We start from the raw sequence: 16,190 nt of genomic DNA, 5'->3' as shown, positions 1-16,190 counted from the left end.
GATCAGTGCCTGAGTAACTCCCTTATTAAAGAGGGGATTTGCATTTCTTTACAGTGGGATTGTCAAACATGCATCCTGCGGCCGAGAACAAGCCCACCGAACTGTCCATCCCTGATCCGCTAGGTGGCTTTGCAACGTATGAAGATCGTCGTTAACAAATCCAATTTGTTTTCAGCCAAATGCACTTAGTGCAGTCTTAGTGCAGTGGTGCCGGCATTATTACATACGGATCCTTTGAGATCAAATAGGATCAATATATTTGCCACGCTTGCTTTACAGTAACTATCCATCCATCCATTCGCTTCCGCTTATCCTTTTCATGGTCACGGGGGTGCTGGAGCCTATCCCAGCTGTCATAGGGCAGGAGGCGGGGTACACCCTGGACAAGTTGCCAGTCTGTCGCAGGGCTAACACACAGAGACAGAGAACCATTTGCACTCACAATACTCACTTACAGTAACTAAATGCTTCGTTTAGCTAATGCATATTCATCCATCAAAGTCCATCAAAATCTTGGGACTGGATTGTACCTCTAAATAAAAAAATGAATAACAGAAAAATAAAAATAATAATTCTTTGGTTCCCATCAAGGCTCTCCTGAGGATGGTGGCAAACCATTCCAGTGTCCTGTGTGTGGCCTGGTCATCAAACGCAAGAGCTACTGGAAGAGACACATGGTCATCCACACAGGCTTGAAAAGCCATCAGTGTCCGCTGTGTCCCTTCCGCTGTGCTCGCAAAGACAATCTCAAGTCCCACATGAAGGTTGGATTTTATTTTTCTCCTCTCTGATCTGATCCCCATACATGTCGTGTTTGATCACTATTTAAATGTTTACATTTCTCTTTTGCATGATTTAACACTGTTGCGGCTCACAAAGAAATGTAGAAATGAAGCAAAAGATCCCTAGCTGTCTTCCTGGCGCCATGCAGTGCTGGAGATAAGGAGGGGTTTGACGCTTAAACCTGTCCCCATTTTTTTCCCAGGTACATCAGCACCAGGACCGGGGTGAGACGTTTCAGTGCGAACTCTGTCCCTTTACCTCCTCCCGTCACTTCAGCCTGAAGCTTCACATGCGCTGCCACCAGCACTTCCCACGCACAGACGTCAAGGTGAAAGAGGAGATCACCACCGACACGGAGGGCGAGGGCTCCCTGATGGGTGACGGCAGTTCCGCAGACATGAGAGCGACGGAGGTGTCCCCGCTGCACTCGGACGCTCAGCAGCAGACGTCCCCTCCAGTCGAGGCGTCCTCCAATCACGTCCACATCAAGGAGGAGCCACAAGAGCGAGACCTGTCCGTGCTCTCCCCTTTCAGCATCTGCAGGGACCGTGCCAGCAGCAGCGTCAACTCCCTGGACCTACCCGGAGTAGGGGTCGTAGTCGGCGTCAGATCCAGCCCCAGCGCTCCGACCACAGCCTCCTTATTCAGCCCTGACATCACTACCAAAACGGCCACTGACCTGCTTATGAAGCTTTCAGGTTAGCATAGATTTATTTTTTCCTACGTTAAACAAAAGCTTTTTTTTATAGTGCAGTCTTTACAGTGCTGCATTTAGTTAACGCTGTGCAGAAACGCATAGAAAAGCAGCTCACACAGATGCAGCGGTGGTGTAACTCCTGTAATCCATAATTGCTTTGTTTATTGTGCCGCTTTCTCAGCTTGACTTTTTAAACTCGACTCACTGCAGTTGCACTTTCATCAAGAGTTTTTCAGTTCTTCCAAACTCTCATATGAAGACATCGGCGCTGATCTCCAGCTAGATGTTGTCTCCCCTTTGCCTTAAGTTTTGTTTTGATTCTTCATTGTCACCAGAAATAACATTCGTAAGAAGTGTAAACACTTTTTTATGCTTATTGTCTCAGGTCAAGGCTGCAGTATGTCTCTGAGCTGTTTTATTTTTATTTATTTTTTATTTTAAATGGCTTATAAAAACAACGAGAACGTAAAATGTCTGTTATTTCAAACATGCGGGGAATAGAGAGTTTTAGCTTTTGACAGCAGCACGTACACCAACGCATCTCGGGCTTCTTTTTTTATTTTATTTTATGGGCATTAACATAAGAAAACATTTAAAATTCCCATTGGTGTCATTCTTGGTGAAAAGAATAGAAACAGTTCACACTATGTGCATCTAGTCGCACTGCACAGATGGGTTTTGGCATATGTGATTGAGCTCTTTAACTTATTGAGCACAGAAAAGGTGGTGTCATAATGCCACATGTATTCAAAGCAATTTCAGCTATACTAAAGGAATTCAAATCTTTTAATCATAGTATACTGTAGTCTCTTATACATCATACATACATCATCCATTCATGATTTGTTTGTGTACCATACATTGTGGTACCCACACGACAATAGTGGTTTCTGATCCAGGTTTTGGCCTAATGTGTTCTTGCCTGTGCATAGGTATTTGTTATATATACTCTGTATTGCTATTGAAAACATAATGTAGTGAACTGATACAGCAGCTTAAAATATTCCAGTAACATCAGTTTAAAAAAAAAAACAAAACCCTAGCACAGATGACGCTGAGATAAACACGGGAAGGTGAGATCTGGGCTTTAAATCCATATTCAAAAGCTGACACATTTCAATGATTGATACACAGAGTTTATGCATAAGTGAGAAACTGTTGGGCCCAACACATCTAGCTCATTTACTCATATCCTCCTTCTGCCCGATTCACTGCATGGGGCTAAGACTGCTCAGAAAGCCTTTTCTGAGCTTTTCCTGTCTCTTCTGTTTTTTGTTGTTGTTGCTTATGAATTGTGGACCCTGTCGGTAATGACTCAAAACATCTAACATAAATTGCTGGTAATCGGGCAAAGCGCATCCCACTGTACACACAACCAGGGTTGGTAGCAGCAGAATGGAATATATACAGGAAATTGACTTATGTGCCACTGTGACGTTGTTAATGCTTTATCTACTAGGAGTAACCCTTGATGCTCTTTCCTGAACTGAGTGGTTTCGGTCATGTGACTGGGTTTGTATCACCTACCCTTGGAAAAACCTGGAAATTGTCTTTATAGATGTACACAGAGGTGTCAAAACTCATCATTGCTGGTACGAGGGAGGTCGTCCAGTGTGGTATTTATGGGGGAAAGGGCAGAACCTTAAATCCAATAGCATAAAACATGCAGTTCATGCAAACATGCATGTTCTTAGTTAGTCTAAGTTTTGGAAATTGCAGTTATTTTTACATATCAATACCCAAGTAAAGTTTCAGTTTTAAAATCATTTATCCAGTCAAACATAAATGCAGTATGATGGGGTGTTTTTTTTTTTTTTGTTTTTTTTGTTTGTTTTTTTTTTTTTTTTGGTAAAATTGATACTTGGTAATGCCCGGTGGCACGTCTTCAGCTCTCTGCAGCTGAGCACTGATTAACTCCACAAAAGCAGTCAGGGACTAAATGATTTGCTCAAGGGTACCTCATCAATAGTGGTCAAGGGGTTTATTTTCCTCGCCGGCATCTTGTCAGTTGTCACGGTTGGTGACTAATTGTAGATTCCTGGCGTCTTCCTCCTGCTTTTCCTTGCACATGTTGTTATTATTACTGACAAATTCAATTCCAAATTAGCCAAAGGGATAAACTGAATATTTACACAAGCTGACTTAAAGATTGTCGTCTAAAATAGAAGACTTCATATTGGCTGCTCTTGATAGGAAGTTTGTCCTTTCCTTCTTTATTTTCCTAAGCCAGCTATGATACTGCACTTTCTTGAACAAACTTAACAAACACGCTGTTCCCAGCCGTACGAGGCCTGACCCATGTTTAGATGCATTTCACCGTGTTGCAGAAAATATCAAAGGATGAGCTTGGAGAAGATGGCAAGATTGATGGAAAAAGGTTGACCGGGGTTCAGCGCCAGGGTCGAGGCGACGACTGCCACTCTTCCTCTTAATACTGTGTAATTAGATTGAGATCTTGAGAGTAAGGATGGGAGGGGAAAAAAACCCTGGGAACATTAGATTAATTAAAAATTTATGCATAATTCATAATTAAAAAGGAATTCATAATTTGAAATGATTAGCGCCCTCAGCGCCATCCTGTGACCCCGCCAGGATGCACGGGGACTCGGCTCAGCTTAGTTAACTCCCACTCGATCTTGCACGCCCCGGCTCCACATGGATGCCCCCTGGGTGCCAGTTGCGCTTCACTCCCAGACTGCACAATCAAGCCCAGGCAACTCCCAGAGGAGCCAAGATGGCTCCCTGCAATGTCAGCCCAGTGTCAAGTGGCGGACATCTTAGTCGGGGCATCATTCAAAGAGAGTGAGGCAGGATATAAAAAGACAGGACGAGAGGATGTTGAACTTGAATGCGTGATGATGGGCTTTAATGAATACCACTTCTTTGATCACAAAGTTCTCTCCCTTTGTTGGGGGGCGGAGTTAAAGAAAGGAGGGTTATGAAAGTGGAAAGAAGTGGGCTCAGATCTTTATGAGACTTACCCATGCCAAGGAGCAGCCAGGAAAGGAGAGGTGAGGAAGTTCCTCCTGGGACCTCTAGACTCTATTTCTTTTGACCTCCCTGCCAACCCAGATTGAGTGCGTACACGAGCAGCTCATCCCTCCTGCTTTTACACTGCTGTCTCAGTGCCTCAATCCCACAAGGCCCTATGGAGGCGGGGGCGGGGTATTAAAAAGCTGCAGAGGGGAAAAAAAAAAAGAAAAACGGGGAGAAAAATGAGACAGATAAAGTGACAGCAAGCAAAGGCGGAGGGAGTAAAAGGCAAAGAGGGAGTTGCATCGAGTTCCCCAGGCATAAAAAGCCAGTGAACTCTCAGTGACCTCTGACATAATAAGCATATCTCTTTTTTTGGGGGGGGGGGGGGTGGCTGCCCTGCTTTCCGTTGAGTGTTATACTGATACCCTTTGATTTTTATCCTTGCACACTGACACAACCGTTAGCTATCCGGTGTGATCCACATTTTGATTCAGAGATGAAAGCCACAGAGGCACTTTGAAATGCACAGCCCCTACCCTGTGCCCAGTGGACCCCGAGTTAATAATGACAGCGGGCACTGCACACCCTCCGAACACCCCCCCCACTCCCACCCCGCTGCGGTGACACAGGCACAACGTGCTTGACCCTGGCTGGGTGTGAATAATTGGTGTGCGGGGGGGTTTATAGGAGGTGTTGCATCTGTCATGATGCTTCTGCAGTTGTCTTATTTATGTGTTTCCTGGGAGAGCGACTCCCATGTGGTGCTTGGGTACAGTAATGTGACGCAAAAGCAGAATTTAGACTTGTAAAACATGCCGTTTGTGTGTCATCCTAGCAGGAGATCGAGGTTTTTTGTGTGTATTTATGCATATTGAAGGAAAAAAGTATGCAGGAAAGATTCTGTAAGGCATTTTTTTGGAACGTCTCATGACAGAGTCTTTTTGATTCCCTTCTTTTAAGAATGTCTAGATTTAATCGTATGTGTCCCCTGCTTTCCAGCTCTGCATGAGCAGATACAGGCAGGTCTTTTGTGTGTGACCTCTGGTCCATACATCCCCACTGCAGCCATCAGTATCACTGTCCGGTGTCTAGCACACTGTCAGCTTTTGTTGGGTTCTCAACCTGCCCCATGTAGCCCTGTGCTTTTTTTTTTCTCTTCCTCCTCTTCTCTGAAAAAAACAAAAAAAACAGCAGCCAATTGTCAGAGGGGGAGCAGGCCGGCGTGACAGAGGTGGAAAGCTAATGAAGTTATTTGACGGCAGCCCTGGCCACGGAGCTAGAGGTGAGGTGGAGTGGACAAGCGCCTGGCAGTGAGACAGATGAGGCGCAAGAGAGAAGCGTAGCGAGGGGGAGAGAAACGGGCAGGAGAACGGCGATGGAAGTAGCGTTGGTGGCAGGTGTCAGAAGGGTGTGATAACACGGAGACAAACTGATAGCATCGTCAAACCTGAGCTAGAACCAGCGCAGGGAGCTGACACTGGACATTGGTGCGCGCATGCACAGACACACACACACACACACACAGTCACGAAACTCACATAAGCGAAGCCCAGTCACCCAGAGATGCCCATCTCCTCCGCGAATCTGTGCTCACTTCACAGAATGATCTGCCAGGGACTGGATGCTCATGATGCTATTGTGATTGTGAATTTTGACAGACAAAAGGCCAAAAGTGTAAGCTTGGTGGTGTTGTTGGCTGAATAGTTCCTGTTGGTGCTCTGCGCTGCCTTTTTTTTTTTTGTTGTTGTTCTTGAGCCATCAGCTCAGAGGAGCAAAAAAGAAAAAACAAAAAACTTGCCTACTGGATTAGGCTACTAAATTATTCATTGGGATCTGTAACATAGATTCTGAGTGGAAATGCGCTCTATTTATAGCAATCCAAAAGGTCACAGGAGTGGTGTGACTTTGTGTGTGAGTGCACGTCCTGAAGTTGTTTTTGTTGTCATGAGGCCGCCGAGGAGAAGGATTCGAGAATCCGAGCTTGTGTTTAGTATTTATTTGTCAGTGGTTTAAGCGCAGCGACTGCCCGGGGTTTGAACGCAGCATGACGAAGCAAACGGCAACACAAAGTATGGTTAAATGTGAGTTTTTGTTTTTTGTTTAATCTGTGTTTGTAAGGCGCTGACCAAGTGCGCTGTCCCTGTCTGATCCGACATGGCCCAACACGCTTCTAATTAGAGGACGTCCTTCCAGGTGCTGACCAGGTTATACTTAGCCTGCCCGCTGACATCTGACAGCATGACATTTCCAGCTGGTGCCATGTGCGACCCTGCGCCACTGCCCCCCTGAACTTGAAGGTCATCGCCCCACCCCCATGTCCCCCCACCCTCCCCTCCCTGCTGCTGCTCACCCTGTTCCTTCTCAGCCTCTTGAACTGCAAGCCCAACCCTGCCATTGTGTGGCACTGTGGCATCACAACATCACATGGGTGGTCAGAACGCCAGCACCTGTCCCCTTTCCCTGCCCTGTATCCCCTGTCCCTGAGCCCTCTATCCCTCCGGCATAGATCATCATTAATCAGAGGGGCTGGGGCCAGCGCAGATTGATGATGTGGGCAGGGGGCGGCAGGCCTGTGGCGGTTAGAGATGTTAGGTGAGACGATCGGGTGAGGAGCGGAGCAGATCTCTGCTGGGGCCAGAGGAGACTGGACAGCAGTCTGCCCAAGAGTGATAGCCTCTCTTATAGCCATGCTCTGTGTGTGTTTGTGTGTGTGTTGCAGATTGAGTGTCCATGCTAGGATGTACAAGCTGTTTCAAACTGTACAAGTGTCAGGGGTTGTGCCAGTAGATGTGAAGATGTGTTTGTCGCTGCACCACTCGACATTAGCACAGTCAAACAGTATTAGCATTCAAATGGAAAAATGGAAAGCCAAATTTGGTGTGGCTAATTATTAAGTTGAACTAGTGATACCTGCATAGCTCCTTAGCAGGTACTCAACCGTGGTGTCTGCTGGAGCGCTCGCAAATTGATTTATTGCAGATTGCAGTGATGTCCTTCTACAAATGAGTTATGTTGCTATGGGGTAAAAATTACATTATATACCATCTTTATTTTTGTAACTTCTGTCATGTTTGGTTATCATAGCAACAAAGCTGCTTCTTAGCTCGCATATGAATTTGCCCCACATCACAATGCCACTATTGCAGATAGTGCTCACAAGTCACATGGGCTGATCTCTTTAGATTTTGAATAAACAAGATCAAAGAGCATGTAAACTCGGCTTTTTCACTTCATGCAACAGCGGGGGATTTTGATCCTTTAATACGTCCAATTAAGTCCAGAAGACTTGGTAAGTTTTCAAGTTATTGTGTCCTCATAAATCAAACGAATATTGTGCAGTGCATTTTTCAATCATTTGACATAGTTTAAAAAAAAGAAGAACAAAACTATATTTGGAAATGAAAATGGCTCTAGTGACATAAAAAGGTTCAGTGAGGGACCTAGAGGAAGTGGTTTTTAATTTTGTGGCCAAACAGTGTGACTTAAATTTAAGTAACTGAAGTTTTGTGATATTGCACAATAATCTATTTGTTAAAAAAGTCCTCAGTGCTCGCATTCTTTCTGAAAAATGTTATAGTGCACCTGCACTTAATTGGTAGACAGTGGTATCCTTTAACCTTCTGTTCCCATAGCCCTGTATTAAACAGACGTGACGTGTCTTTCCACTAACAGTATGGTATATTTTAGGCAATATTTTTAGCTCTTCTTTTTTGTGTGTGTTAAAGCAGTTTTTATTTCAACCATTTTTCTGAGCCATAACCTGTAAAAACCTTCGCTTTAGCACAGGGAGTAGTGGAATGTGCTCAGAGACACAAAGAGAGGCGCTTGCCCTGCTGTTCTTTTCTTGGCGGCTATCGGAAGTTGCTCCATGTCTAATTATTAATTATTCATCTAAGGCGGATTAGATGTGGCCCAGTTTCTCTTGAAGATGACTTTAGAGCAGAGGGATCCATGTGACAGTTCAATCCCTAACCTAGGCTACACACAGCAAAGATGGCAGATAAGACTTCGGCTGATTGCTATCAGAACTGCTGGAATTATTTCATGTCCAATTATTTCATGTCCCCTCATGAAGGGGATTCAGATGATGTCAAATGCAAAAGGAAACGAGGAATCCAGACTTAAGGTTGAGAATAATATGCACAGAAATGAATGGGTTGGGGAGAGGGAAAGGCTCTGTGAGGTAGAAAAGAAAGAGAGGAGGAATTCTGAATTTGTTGTGGATACCCTTAAGACGAAATGAGATCATGAGATTGCACCCTGGTTTTTCCCCCCATATTGCGCCAACTGTTGGCCAGTATGACCTGTGATATCTCATTGTGGAAAATGTTGTCATTCATTTGTTTTTTTACATTTTCACAGTGCTGCGTAAGTGACTTCAGCTTATGAAATGCATGTCAGGTGTTTTGATCATGGCCTTCTTTGGATAATCACTTTTCCCTCTGATCTCTTTTGTCTTCTTGGCTCCAGCGGCCAATCAGAGGGAGACACTCAAATCTCCGTTCCAACTGAAGGAAGAGCCCAAAGTGGAGGAAGCACTGAGCCCGAGACCATCCTCCCAGTCCCAGAGCCAGATCCAGCCAAGCTTCCCTACGACTTTCAGCCCAGATGGGCCAACGGTGGCAGCCACAGATCGCCCAGGGTCGCTGAAACCAAGAGAAGGAAGCCCCATGGCTAAGAACAGCTTGCTGAGCCAGGATATCAACGTTAAGGTCGCCTCTGAGCTGCTGATTAAGCTTTCAGGTAGGCTGTCTGTTTATCTATAGAACTGTAGAAATGCAAAATGAGCTTTATAGCTCTCAGATCGGTCTTTGCAACAATTGGCACAGTTCTGTGCCCTTAAATCTATGCAAAACACTAACTCTGTGGTCTTCAATATATATTTTGAATTCTTGCACTGTATTTCGTGAGTTTCAACAAAGCAGTTTCTGCAAACGTACATATTTAAAAGAACGGTCACCACTGCAAGTAGTTCTAGGAAAGAACAGGTCACGCACTGTTATCTTGTTATTTATTGTACCAGTTGGCTGTTTATGTTCCAGATCAGCTCGGGAGGTTAGATGTAGGCAGAAGGTTAAGACGCTGGCTGACATAAAACCCAAGCTAAAACTGAGGAGAGTATTATGGACCTGCAGGGGGATAATTGTCTTTGTTCTTTTGAAGCCTCTGTTTCACTTTTATTTTGTCTAGTGTCTTCTGCTCTGATGTCCCCCAAAACAAGGCCAGCAAATGGCAAATTATATAATATTATATAACCTTGCTTGCATTGTTGAACTTAAACTCAACCCTGACTTGCTCCTTGTTCCATGTCAGGCAGTTTAAGAGCAAGAGTTTTGACATGAACCACGTCTCAACCTGTGCAGACCGCTCTGACATCATGCATTGCAGCGTGATTTAGCCTTTGCCTCTTCTGGTTCCCTGCCCAAGGAAGCAGAAGATGCAAACCTGATTCCTTCTTTCGGAGTTTGTGCGCTGCTGCTGCTGCGCTTAGCATTACATAAATGCAATCATTGTTTTCAACGTACTATACGGTTTGTATCACGGGCTAAATAAAGTGTTAGAGCAGGTGCTTTTTTTAAACCTGCATCAGAATCTCTACTGAATGCCAGGTCTGGTTCAAGTGTGTTATGGACAGGTGTTTGTCCACTGTGGGCTGCTGGAGAGCGTCTCTCAGGCAGTCAGGAATGAAACAGGCTGAAGTATGCACCGACACAGCTAGCTTTTCCAACTACATATGAGCAGAGTGATTCTTTCCTTATTGATTGCTTAATTGCAGTGCTCAAATTATGTGTACAGCGCAATTGTTTTTCCTTTACAAGTATAAGAGGAAGACAGGCGGTGCAATCATAAAACGTACAGTGTGGCACGCTCGTGCAAGTATGCATCCACACAAAGAAAACAAATGGCTGTCTGACGGTGGCGCAGTGGGGTGTTGCTCCATCCGTGGCTCTTCATCCTGTGCCAGTACGTGCACGCTTGACAGACACCCTCACACACACCGGTTGCCATTGTTCTCTCTGGGTCGACTGGTGTTCACAGTGACTCATGCTGGCTGGGAGCTCTGTGATAGTACACGTGTGCTGCTCCAGTGCCTGCCCCCAGGTCACGTTTCCGTGTGTGTGCATGTCTTTGCAGAAGACAGGGATTACATGATTGGCCCGTGAGTGTAAACAGAGAAATTGAGACAATGCTTATGGGCTTTATGTAATTCCTTCACTGTACTCCCTCTACCTGTGCTCTTTGTTTCATCACTGCTCTTTCCCGTCCCTGCGCTGACGTTATCCTGACAGTTTATTTGGGCTTCAAGCTGCATGACCAGCATTTATCCCCTCCCGTTACTTACACTAGCTCTGCAAGGTTGACCTAGGTTAGGGAAAGATGCTGCAACGTTCATCCGTCCGCTGGCTCCCTCTGCCCCCTCACACAGTCCTCGGAGCGCAGTGCCGTCCATTGCCATGGCAACAGTGGGGGCGGTAGATGGAGAGGGCTGTCTAGAGTGACAGCCTTGACAAGAGTCTGGACCCTCAAATGACCCTGGGGGGTGTGGAGGAAGGGAGGAAAAAGATGGTGAGGAGGAGGAGGGGAGGGAAGCAGGTAAAGGTCATTGCCGTTACAGTCACGTGTGATTACGATCATGAGGTTCAAGGGCATCTGCACTGTAACCTTTCTCTGTCCCTCGTTAAAGGTCAGGCCAAGTACACAATAAGCCAGTGAGGGTACTCGGAATAAGGAAAACGCATCGGGATTTTAGGTTAAAACATCCTTGTCTGTCTGTTAAAGTGTTTATTTCCACATACTTGTATGTCAGTACAGCAAATGGACACAGCCTAATTAAATTTCATCTGCTCGGCTTTCCTCGACCATGGCATTGGACAGTCAGAGCAAGTGGGGTTGTCATCATTACTGCCCATTGTGCTGTAACATAAGTTGCATCATCCCTTTAACTAGGTCACATCTTCTCTTCGCGCTCTCTCTCCCTCTTCCTCTCTCATCCTTATCAAACATTTGTTGGTCGTATATAGTCGCCTTGCTAGCGCTACCTCCCCCACATCTGTTTAAAAACCAGGCTGCTGGTGTCTGGGGGCTAATTACGCCAGGCTAAATAGTCCCTGGCGCCAGCGGCTAACGTGTCCTAGCAGATGGGCACTGGTGTTGCAGGGCAAGGGGAACATGGCGTCACAGGACGGGAGGGGGAGAAAAGGGGGGCGATGTAGGGCCCTAGGTGGTGCCCTGGCAGACTGGCATCGTGTGGGTAACAGCCGTGCCTCCCACTCACCATCCAGCCACCCTCACCATAGGTGTGAAATCACACTGTACTCACTTAACTCATTTTTTTTTTTCTTAGGAACAGGCCTTGCATCTCCGAGGACATTTTACGGGCCCTCTCCCCTCTCTAGTGCTCGTTACTTTGCTAATAAAAGTTGCATTAAGCAATTTTGACCACTAAGGAGCAGAAAGATTTAGAGCGAGCAGTTGACAGCAACACCCTTTTAACATATGAGGTTAGTTTTATTGTTGTTGTTATAGAAAGCCAGACTGTATGCACTCACTCTGCAGGAAAGGGACAAATGCATCACACTGGAGCCTGTTCCGATGTCCATTCAATTTTAGCTATTAATATTTGCTGGCAATTCCCCTGGTTTGGTCCACCACCTCTTTGATAGAGTGGTCATTGTGATTTTAAAAGCTGTAAGGTTGGGCTTTTTTCATCTGTGTAGCAGTATCAATTAACTGAATGTTAAATAATAAAAAAAAGAAGCCTTTTCAGCTTTTTTCCAGTAGTAGCGGCAGATTTTGTAGCACTGGCCAAATCTAATTGATTGATAATTAACAGTCAGCTTCACCTGGCTTCCTAATTAATGGACTTGACACGATTATCTCAAATGCAGCAGCTACAATAACATGATAATGTTTAACCACAAATGTGGAACTTAAAGAAGGTTGTGGATTTGTTTACCTGGAAGAAATTATTTTTCAGTGATAAAATATTTCAACTACGGTTTTGTGGAAACAAACAAACAGTTCATTAATTTTTTTTTTTTTTAATCCAATGAAAATCTCATTTTGACAAGCAAGCTTTTTATCCTCTTTGATTACATACATGGATACAGCTGACAAGGGACTTTTTCCATTTTTCCTCTTTAACTAAAATGTCAACAGATGTTTTTTTCTGCAGAATTTCTTCACTGGTGATGTGTTTCAGGATTTTTGTCCATGTACTACACATCAGTTCTTTCACAACCCTCCTTTTGTTGGTAGTTTTTCTGTTGTGGAGATTAGGATTATTATTCTGTTAAAAGAAACAGATGCCTCACAGGTCATCGACTGGCAGTTTCATTAAACAATCCAGCATGCTGACCTTTGAGTCAGAGTTTGGAAAGTTTGAGTTTATGCTCTTCTTTTTAACGGCCAGCCTCAGATATGGAGACTCTGGTTTACTTATCTTCCTCTAGATCATCCCACTTCTCTTCTGGTTAGAATCAGTTTGGTTGGTTATGTGAAAAATGTAATACACACCATGGACAATCTTTTTTTTTTTTTTTTTTTTTTTTTTTTTTGGGCATTTTCCTACATGGGCTGATCTGCTGGGGGGGGTTCTTACAAGACTTTTTGGACCTTTCTAAACTATAATTGTACCCACAGAGATATTGAAATAGCCGAATGTATGGATTCTTTTTTTAGCAGATCGATTTTTAGGGAAACAAATTGTTCATTCATACATTTTCTTAGACCAGGGGTGGGCAATTCATTTTCGTAAGAGACCACTTGAGAAACTGTTGTGGAAGACAACAATAAGCTGAACTCAGTTGTGCTTAATATTAATTTATATTAAGGTATCTTCTTATAAGATGCTACTGTTACTGTAAAAGTAGATGTTGCACTTTGTAATGAGAATGTGAAATGGGCGTACTAAAAATGCCAACATTGTTTCACTATTTATTCAACATTCCCAAAAACAGTTTTGAATAAAATGCGTATTTTCTTTCAATGACTTTATGCTATTGTTATTTTGCTTGTAGTTTTAAGTGGGAAATCTAGTCTGTTTTAGGCTTAAACTATTTAAAATTTGGTTCATTGTATGAGTAGAAAAGCAAGGGGCAGTCACAACAGCAAGTGCAACGTCTGCCTTCCTTTCAGAGAGCTCTATTACTTTTCTTCTCATAAAACTCTCAAATTTCTGCTCTCAGGTCCCATATTCTTTCTATCTTTAATGGCACCTCGATGAGCTACCTGACAGCTGTGTGGTAGCCTGTGTCACCATGTTCAGTCTCATCCTAGTTCAAATGTAAAGCAAACTGTCTGTGATTTGGTGTTCTTGCTCTGATTAAGTAAACTAATTTAGTAATCAATTTCCATGTGGTTAATTCTTAGCAGTTCCTTGCACCTTCATTTCAGTCACTTTATCTTGTATCAGTTTCTAAAGTCCAACATTTTTCCCTGTCAGATTTGGACCTCCATCCGTTGCAACACCATCCAGTTTGTCCTATTTCAGCATGAGCCTATCCAAGCATGTACTTGTCATGTTTAGTCTCATGAGATGATTCAGACACGGCAATCTGCTCTCCACAAACGAAGCACACGCTTTCACCTCATACTTCAGTCAATAAATAATTACAAGTCCAAGTCTTGTTAAAAAATATAGGTTGTGCATTAATCTTTTTATTTTGTTTTAGGGTTTTGTTTTTTTTCCATCTTTCCAGCACATTTAGAGAGAATCTGCATTTTCATGCAGACATGCTAATTTAAATTAGAAATAGCAGCCCTTCAAAATAAGAGCAACAATGTTGTATTATGATTTCCCAGAAAATCATAAAAAGAACCTCTCAATAAATACAGTAAACCATTTTATTGGTGACTGAAATGTGACAAAGGCTACGATACAAGTATTTACATTTGTATCATAATTTGCCATTGACTTTACATGGGTCCAATATGGCCCACATACAGTGCCACTGTCTGCCACCCCCAAAAGCCTGAGTCTTTACAGGGTGAGAGCCTGGGTACAGCCTGGGAATTCTTTTAACTATCAATGTTATCCTGTTAAAGGGATCATTAGAAAATAAAGCATCCTCTACACCTACATGTATTAAAAAAAAAAACAAACACAACAAAAAACCCACGTCATTTGTTTATTTACTTACATGTCTGATCAGTATAATATTCATTTTGTTATAATGCATATTAGATACAAACATAAATACCTTTTATTTAAAAAAAAAAAAATGAGGTAATTTGAATGAATCCCAGCTTTGGTTTGGATGTAAAGAATGTTAAATATTTAAAACCTTTCCTCTTTCTAGCAAATAAGTAAATGCGATTGTAATTTTCTCTCGTCACTTGCACGTAAAAGGATTTACTGTTTACTCAATATAACCAATCACAGCGTAATGCCTAAGCACCTCATTCTAATTCAAAACACTGGCATTACTGTACGGTATTACTTTATATTAAGCTCTACACTGTTCTGGCAGTGTCCTCACTGTGCCTCCTCAGTGTGGCCGCTCGCTGACCTCTCCTACTCCCGCCTTCCTACTTCCATATTCTGTCTCGCTGGCTCCTCATCACTGCCTATAAGTTCTATTTACAGAAATGCAGAGTTGATTCCTTTTGCCCCTTGCTGGATGTGTTTGCTTCCTGAGTGCCTGGTAATATATGCAGCAGTGATTGACAAAATTACAGAGGAAATCACTTGGCACCTTTTGTCCTGACCTTTGTATGATAAGGCTTTAGTATCCTTACCTCAGCTCTGGCTTGTGTCCAATGTTTTTGTTTAGGAGTACTTCGCAAAGGCCCTATCTGGCTACTTATGGGCTGTATATCAAGCACGCTGCTCCAGAGTCAGATGTAGCTGCAGTATGCAACCGTTGGAAGCCTGAACTACTGCACACTGGCTGGTCGAGGATCAATTGTAGCAGCAGCTGTCTGTGAAGTCTGCAGGCAAGGCTGCTGTGGCTCCCACATGACATGCAGTCTCTACACTGCAGCCTTTGAAGCGCCTGAACTCTTCACCCCTGTCTGAGCAGGTCGGCTGGAGAGCAGCAGAATAGAGAGATTGAGAGAGCGAGGGATGGGGGCAGGGATGGAGAGAGATGTGGAATAACAGAGCAGGGAGAAGTGTAGACTTGGGTAACGGGAGGGGGAGAGGTTGTCATTTAGGCTCTAGCTATTCCTCATCCTTCTGTCCTTTTCCAGCTCTTCTTTCTCACTTTGCTTTTTTTTTTTACCCTGTTACCCTCGGGTGCTTCTTTTTTTCTTCTTCTATTCTAGCACTGTTTGACATTTTTCCCTATCGTTACCCATCCTCTTTACCTCTCTATCTCCCTCACTGCCTGTCACTCCAAGTTTTTATTCCTATGCTTTCATTGCACCAAGGTAGTGCAGTAAATTGACTGTGCATGTATTAAATCACTGGACTGCGTGAGTGTTTTAATCCAAGTGTAATTGCGCAACCTGTGCACTGTGTATCCTCAGCAAAACAGGCTCCCAGGTCCACACAGATTCAAGTTGACACCTGAGGCCAAAGGTGATCACTAAAAACAGAACATCACACAAATCCCAATCACTTCCAGTCTGACTCAAACACTGAGTCGAGATGTGGAAGAGAGAATGAGAATATAACATGTTTGTAGTAATGGGGCATACATTCAGAGTTGCACAGAATGGCTGTTCTTACACTTTTTATATGAACTAATCCAAGCACATTTTTATTGCTCAACTTCATTGCAGCTTCATT

At 43.7% G+C, this 16,190-nt stretch overlaps 1 protein-coding gene across 2 annotated transcripts in view; it reads left to right on the top strand.

Moving 5' to 3' along the window:
• Positions 1 to 16,190, top strand: part of znf827 (zinc finger protein 827) — a 75,773-nt gene that overhangs the window by 27,940 nt on the left and 31,643 nt on the right. For both annotated transcript variants that reach the window (XM_084931637.1, XM_084931636.1), the window contains exons 3-5: positions 592 to 764; positions 986 to 1,481; positions 8,927 to 9,199. In XM_084931637.1, the coding sequence (XP_084787763.1) occupies positions 592 to 764; positions 986 to 1,481; positions 8,927 to 9,199 (942 nt within the window). The remainder of the gene's footprint in view (positions 1 to 591; positions 765 to 985; positions 1,482 to 8,926; positions 9,200 to 16,190) is intronic.

The sequence above is a fragment of the Perissodus microlepis genome, chromosome 6 (genome assembly GCF_051167445.1).
Source record: "Perissodus microlepis isolate ML-2025 ecotype Zambia chromosome 6, ASM5116744v1, whole genome shotgun sequence".
Classification (NCBI taxonomy): domain Eukaryota; kingdom Metazoa; phylum Chordata; class Actinopteri; order Cichliformes; family Cichlidae; genus Perissodus; species Perissodus microlepis.
This window is presented reverse-complemented; position numbering and strand designations above follow the sequence as displayed.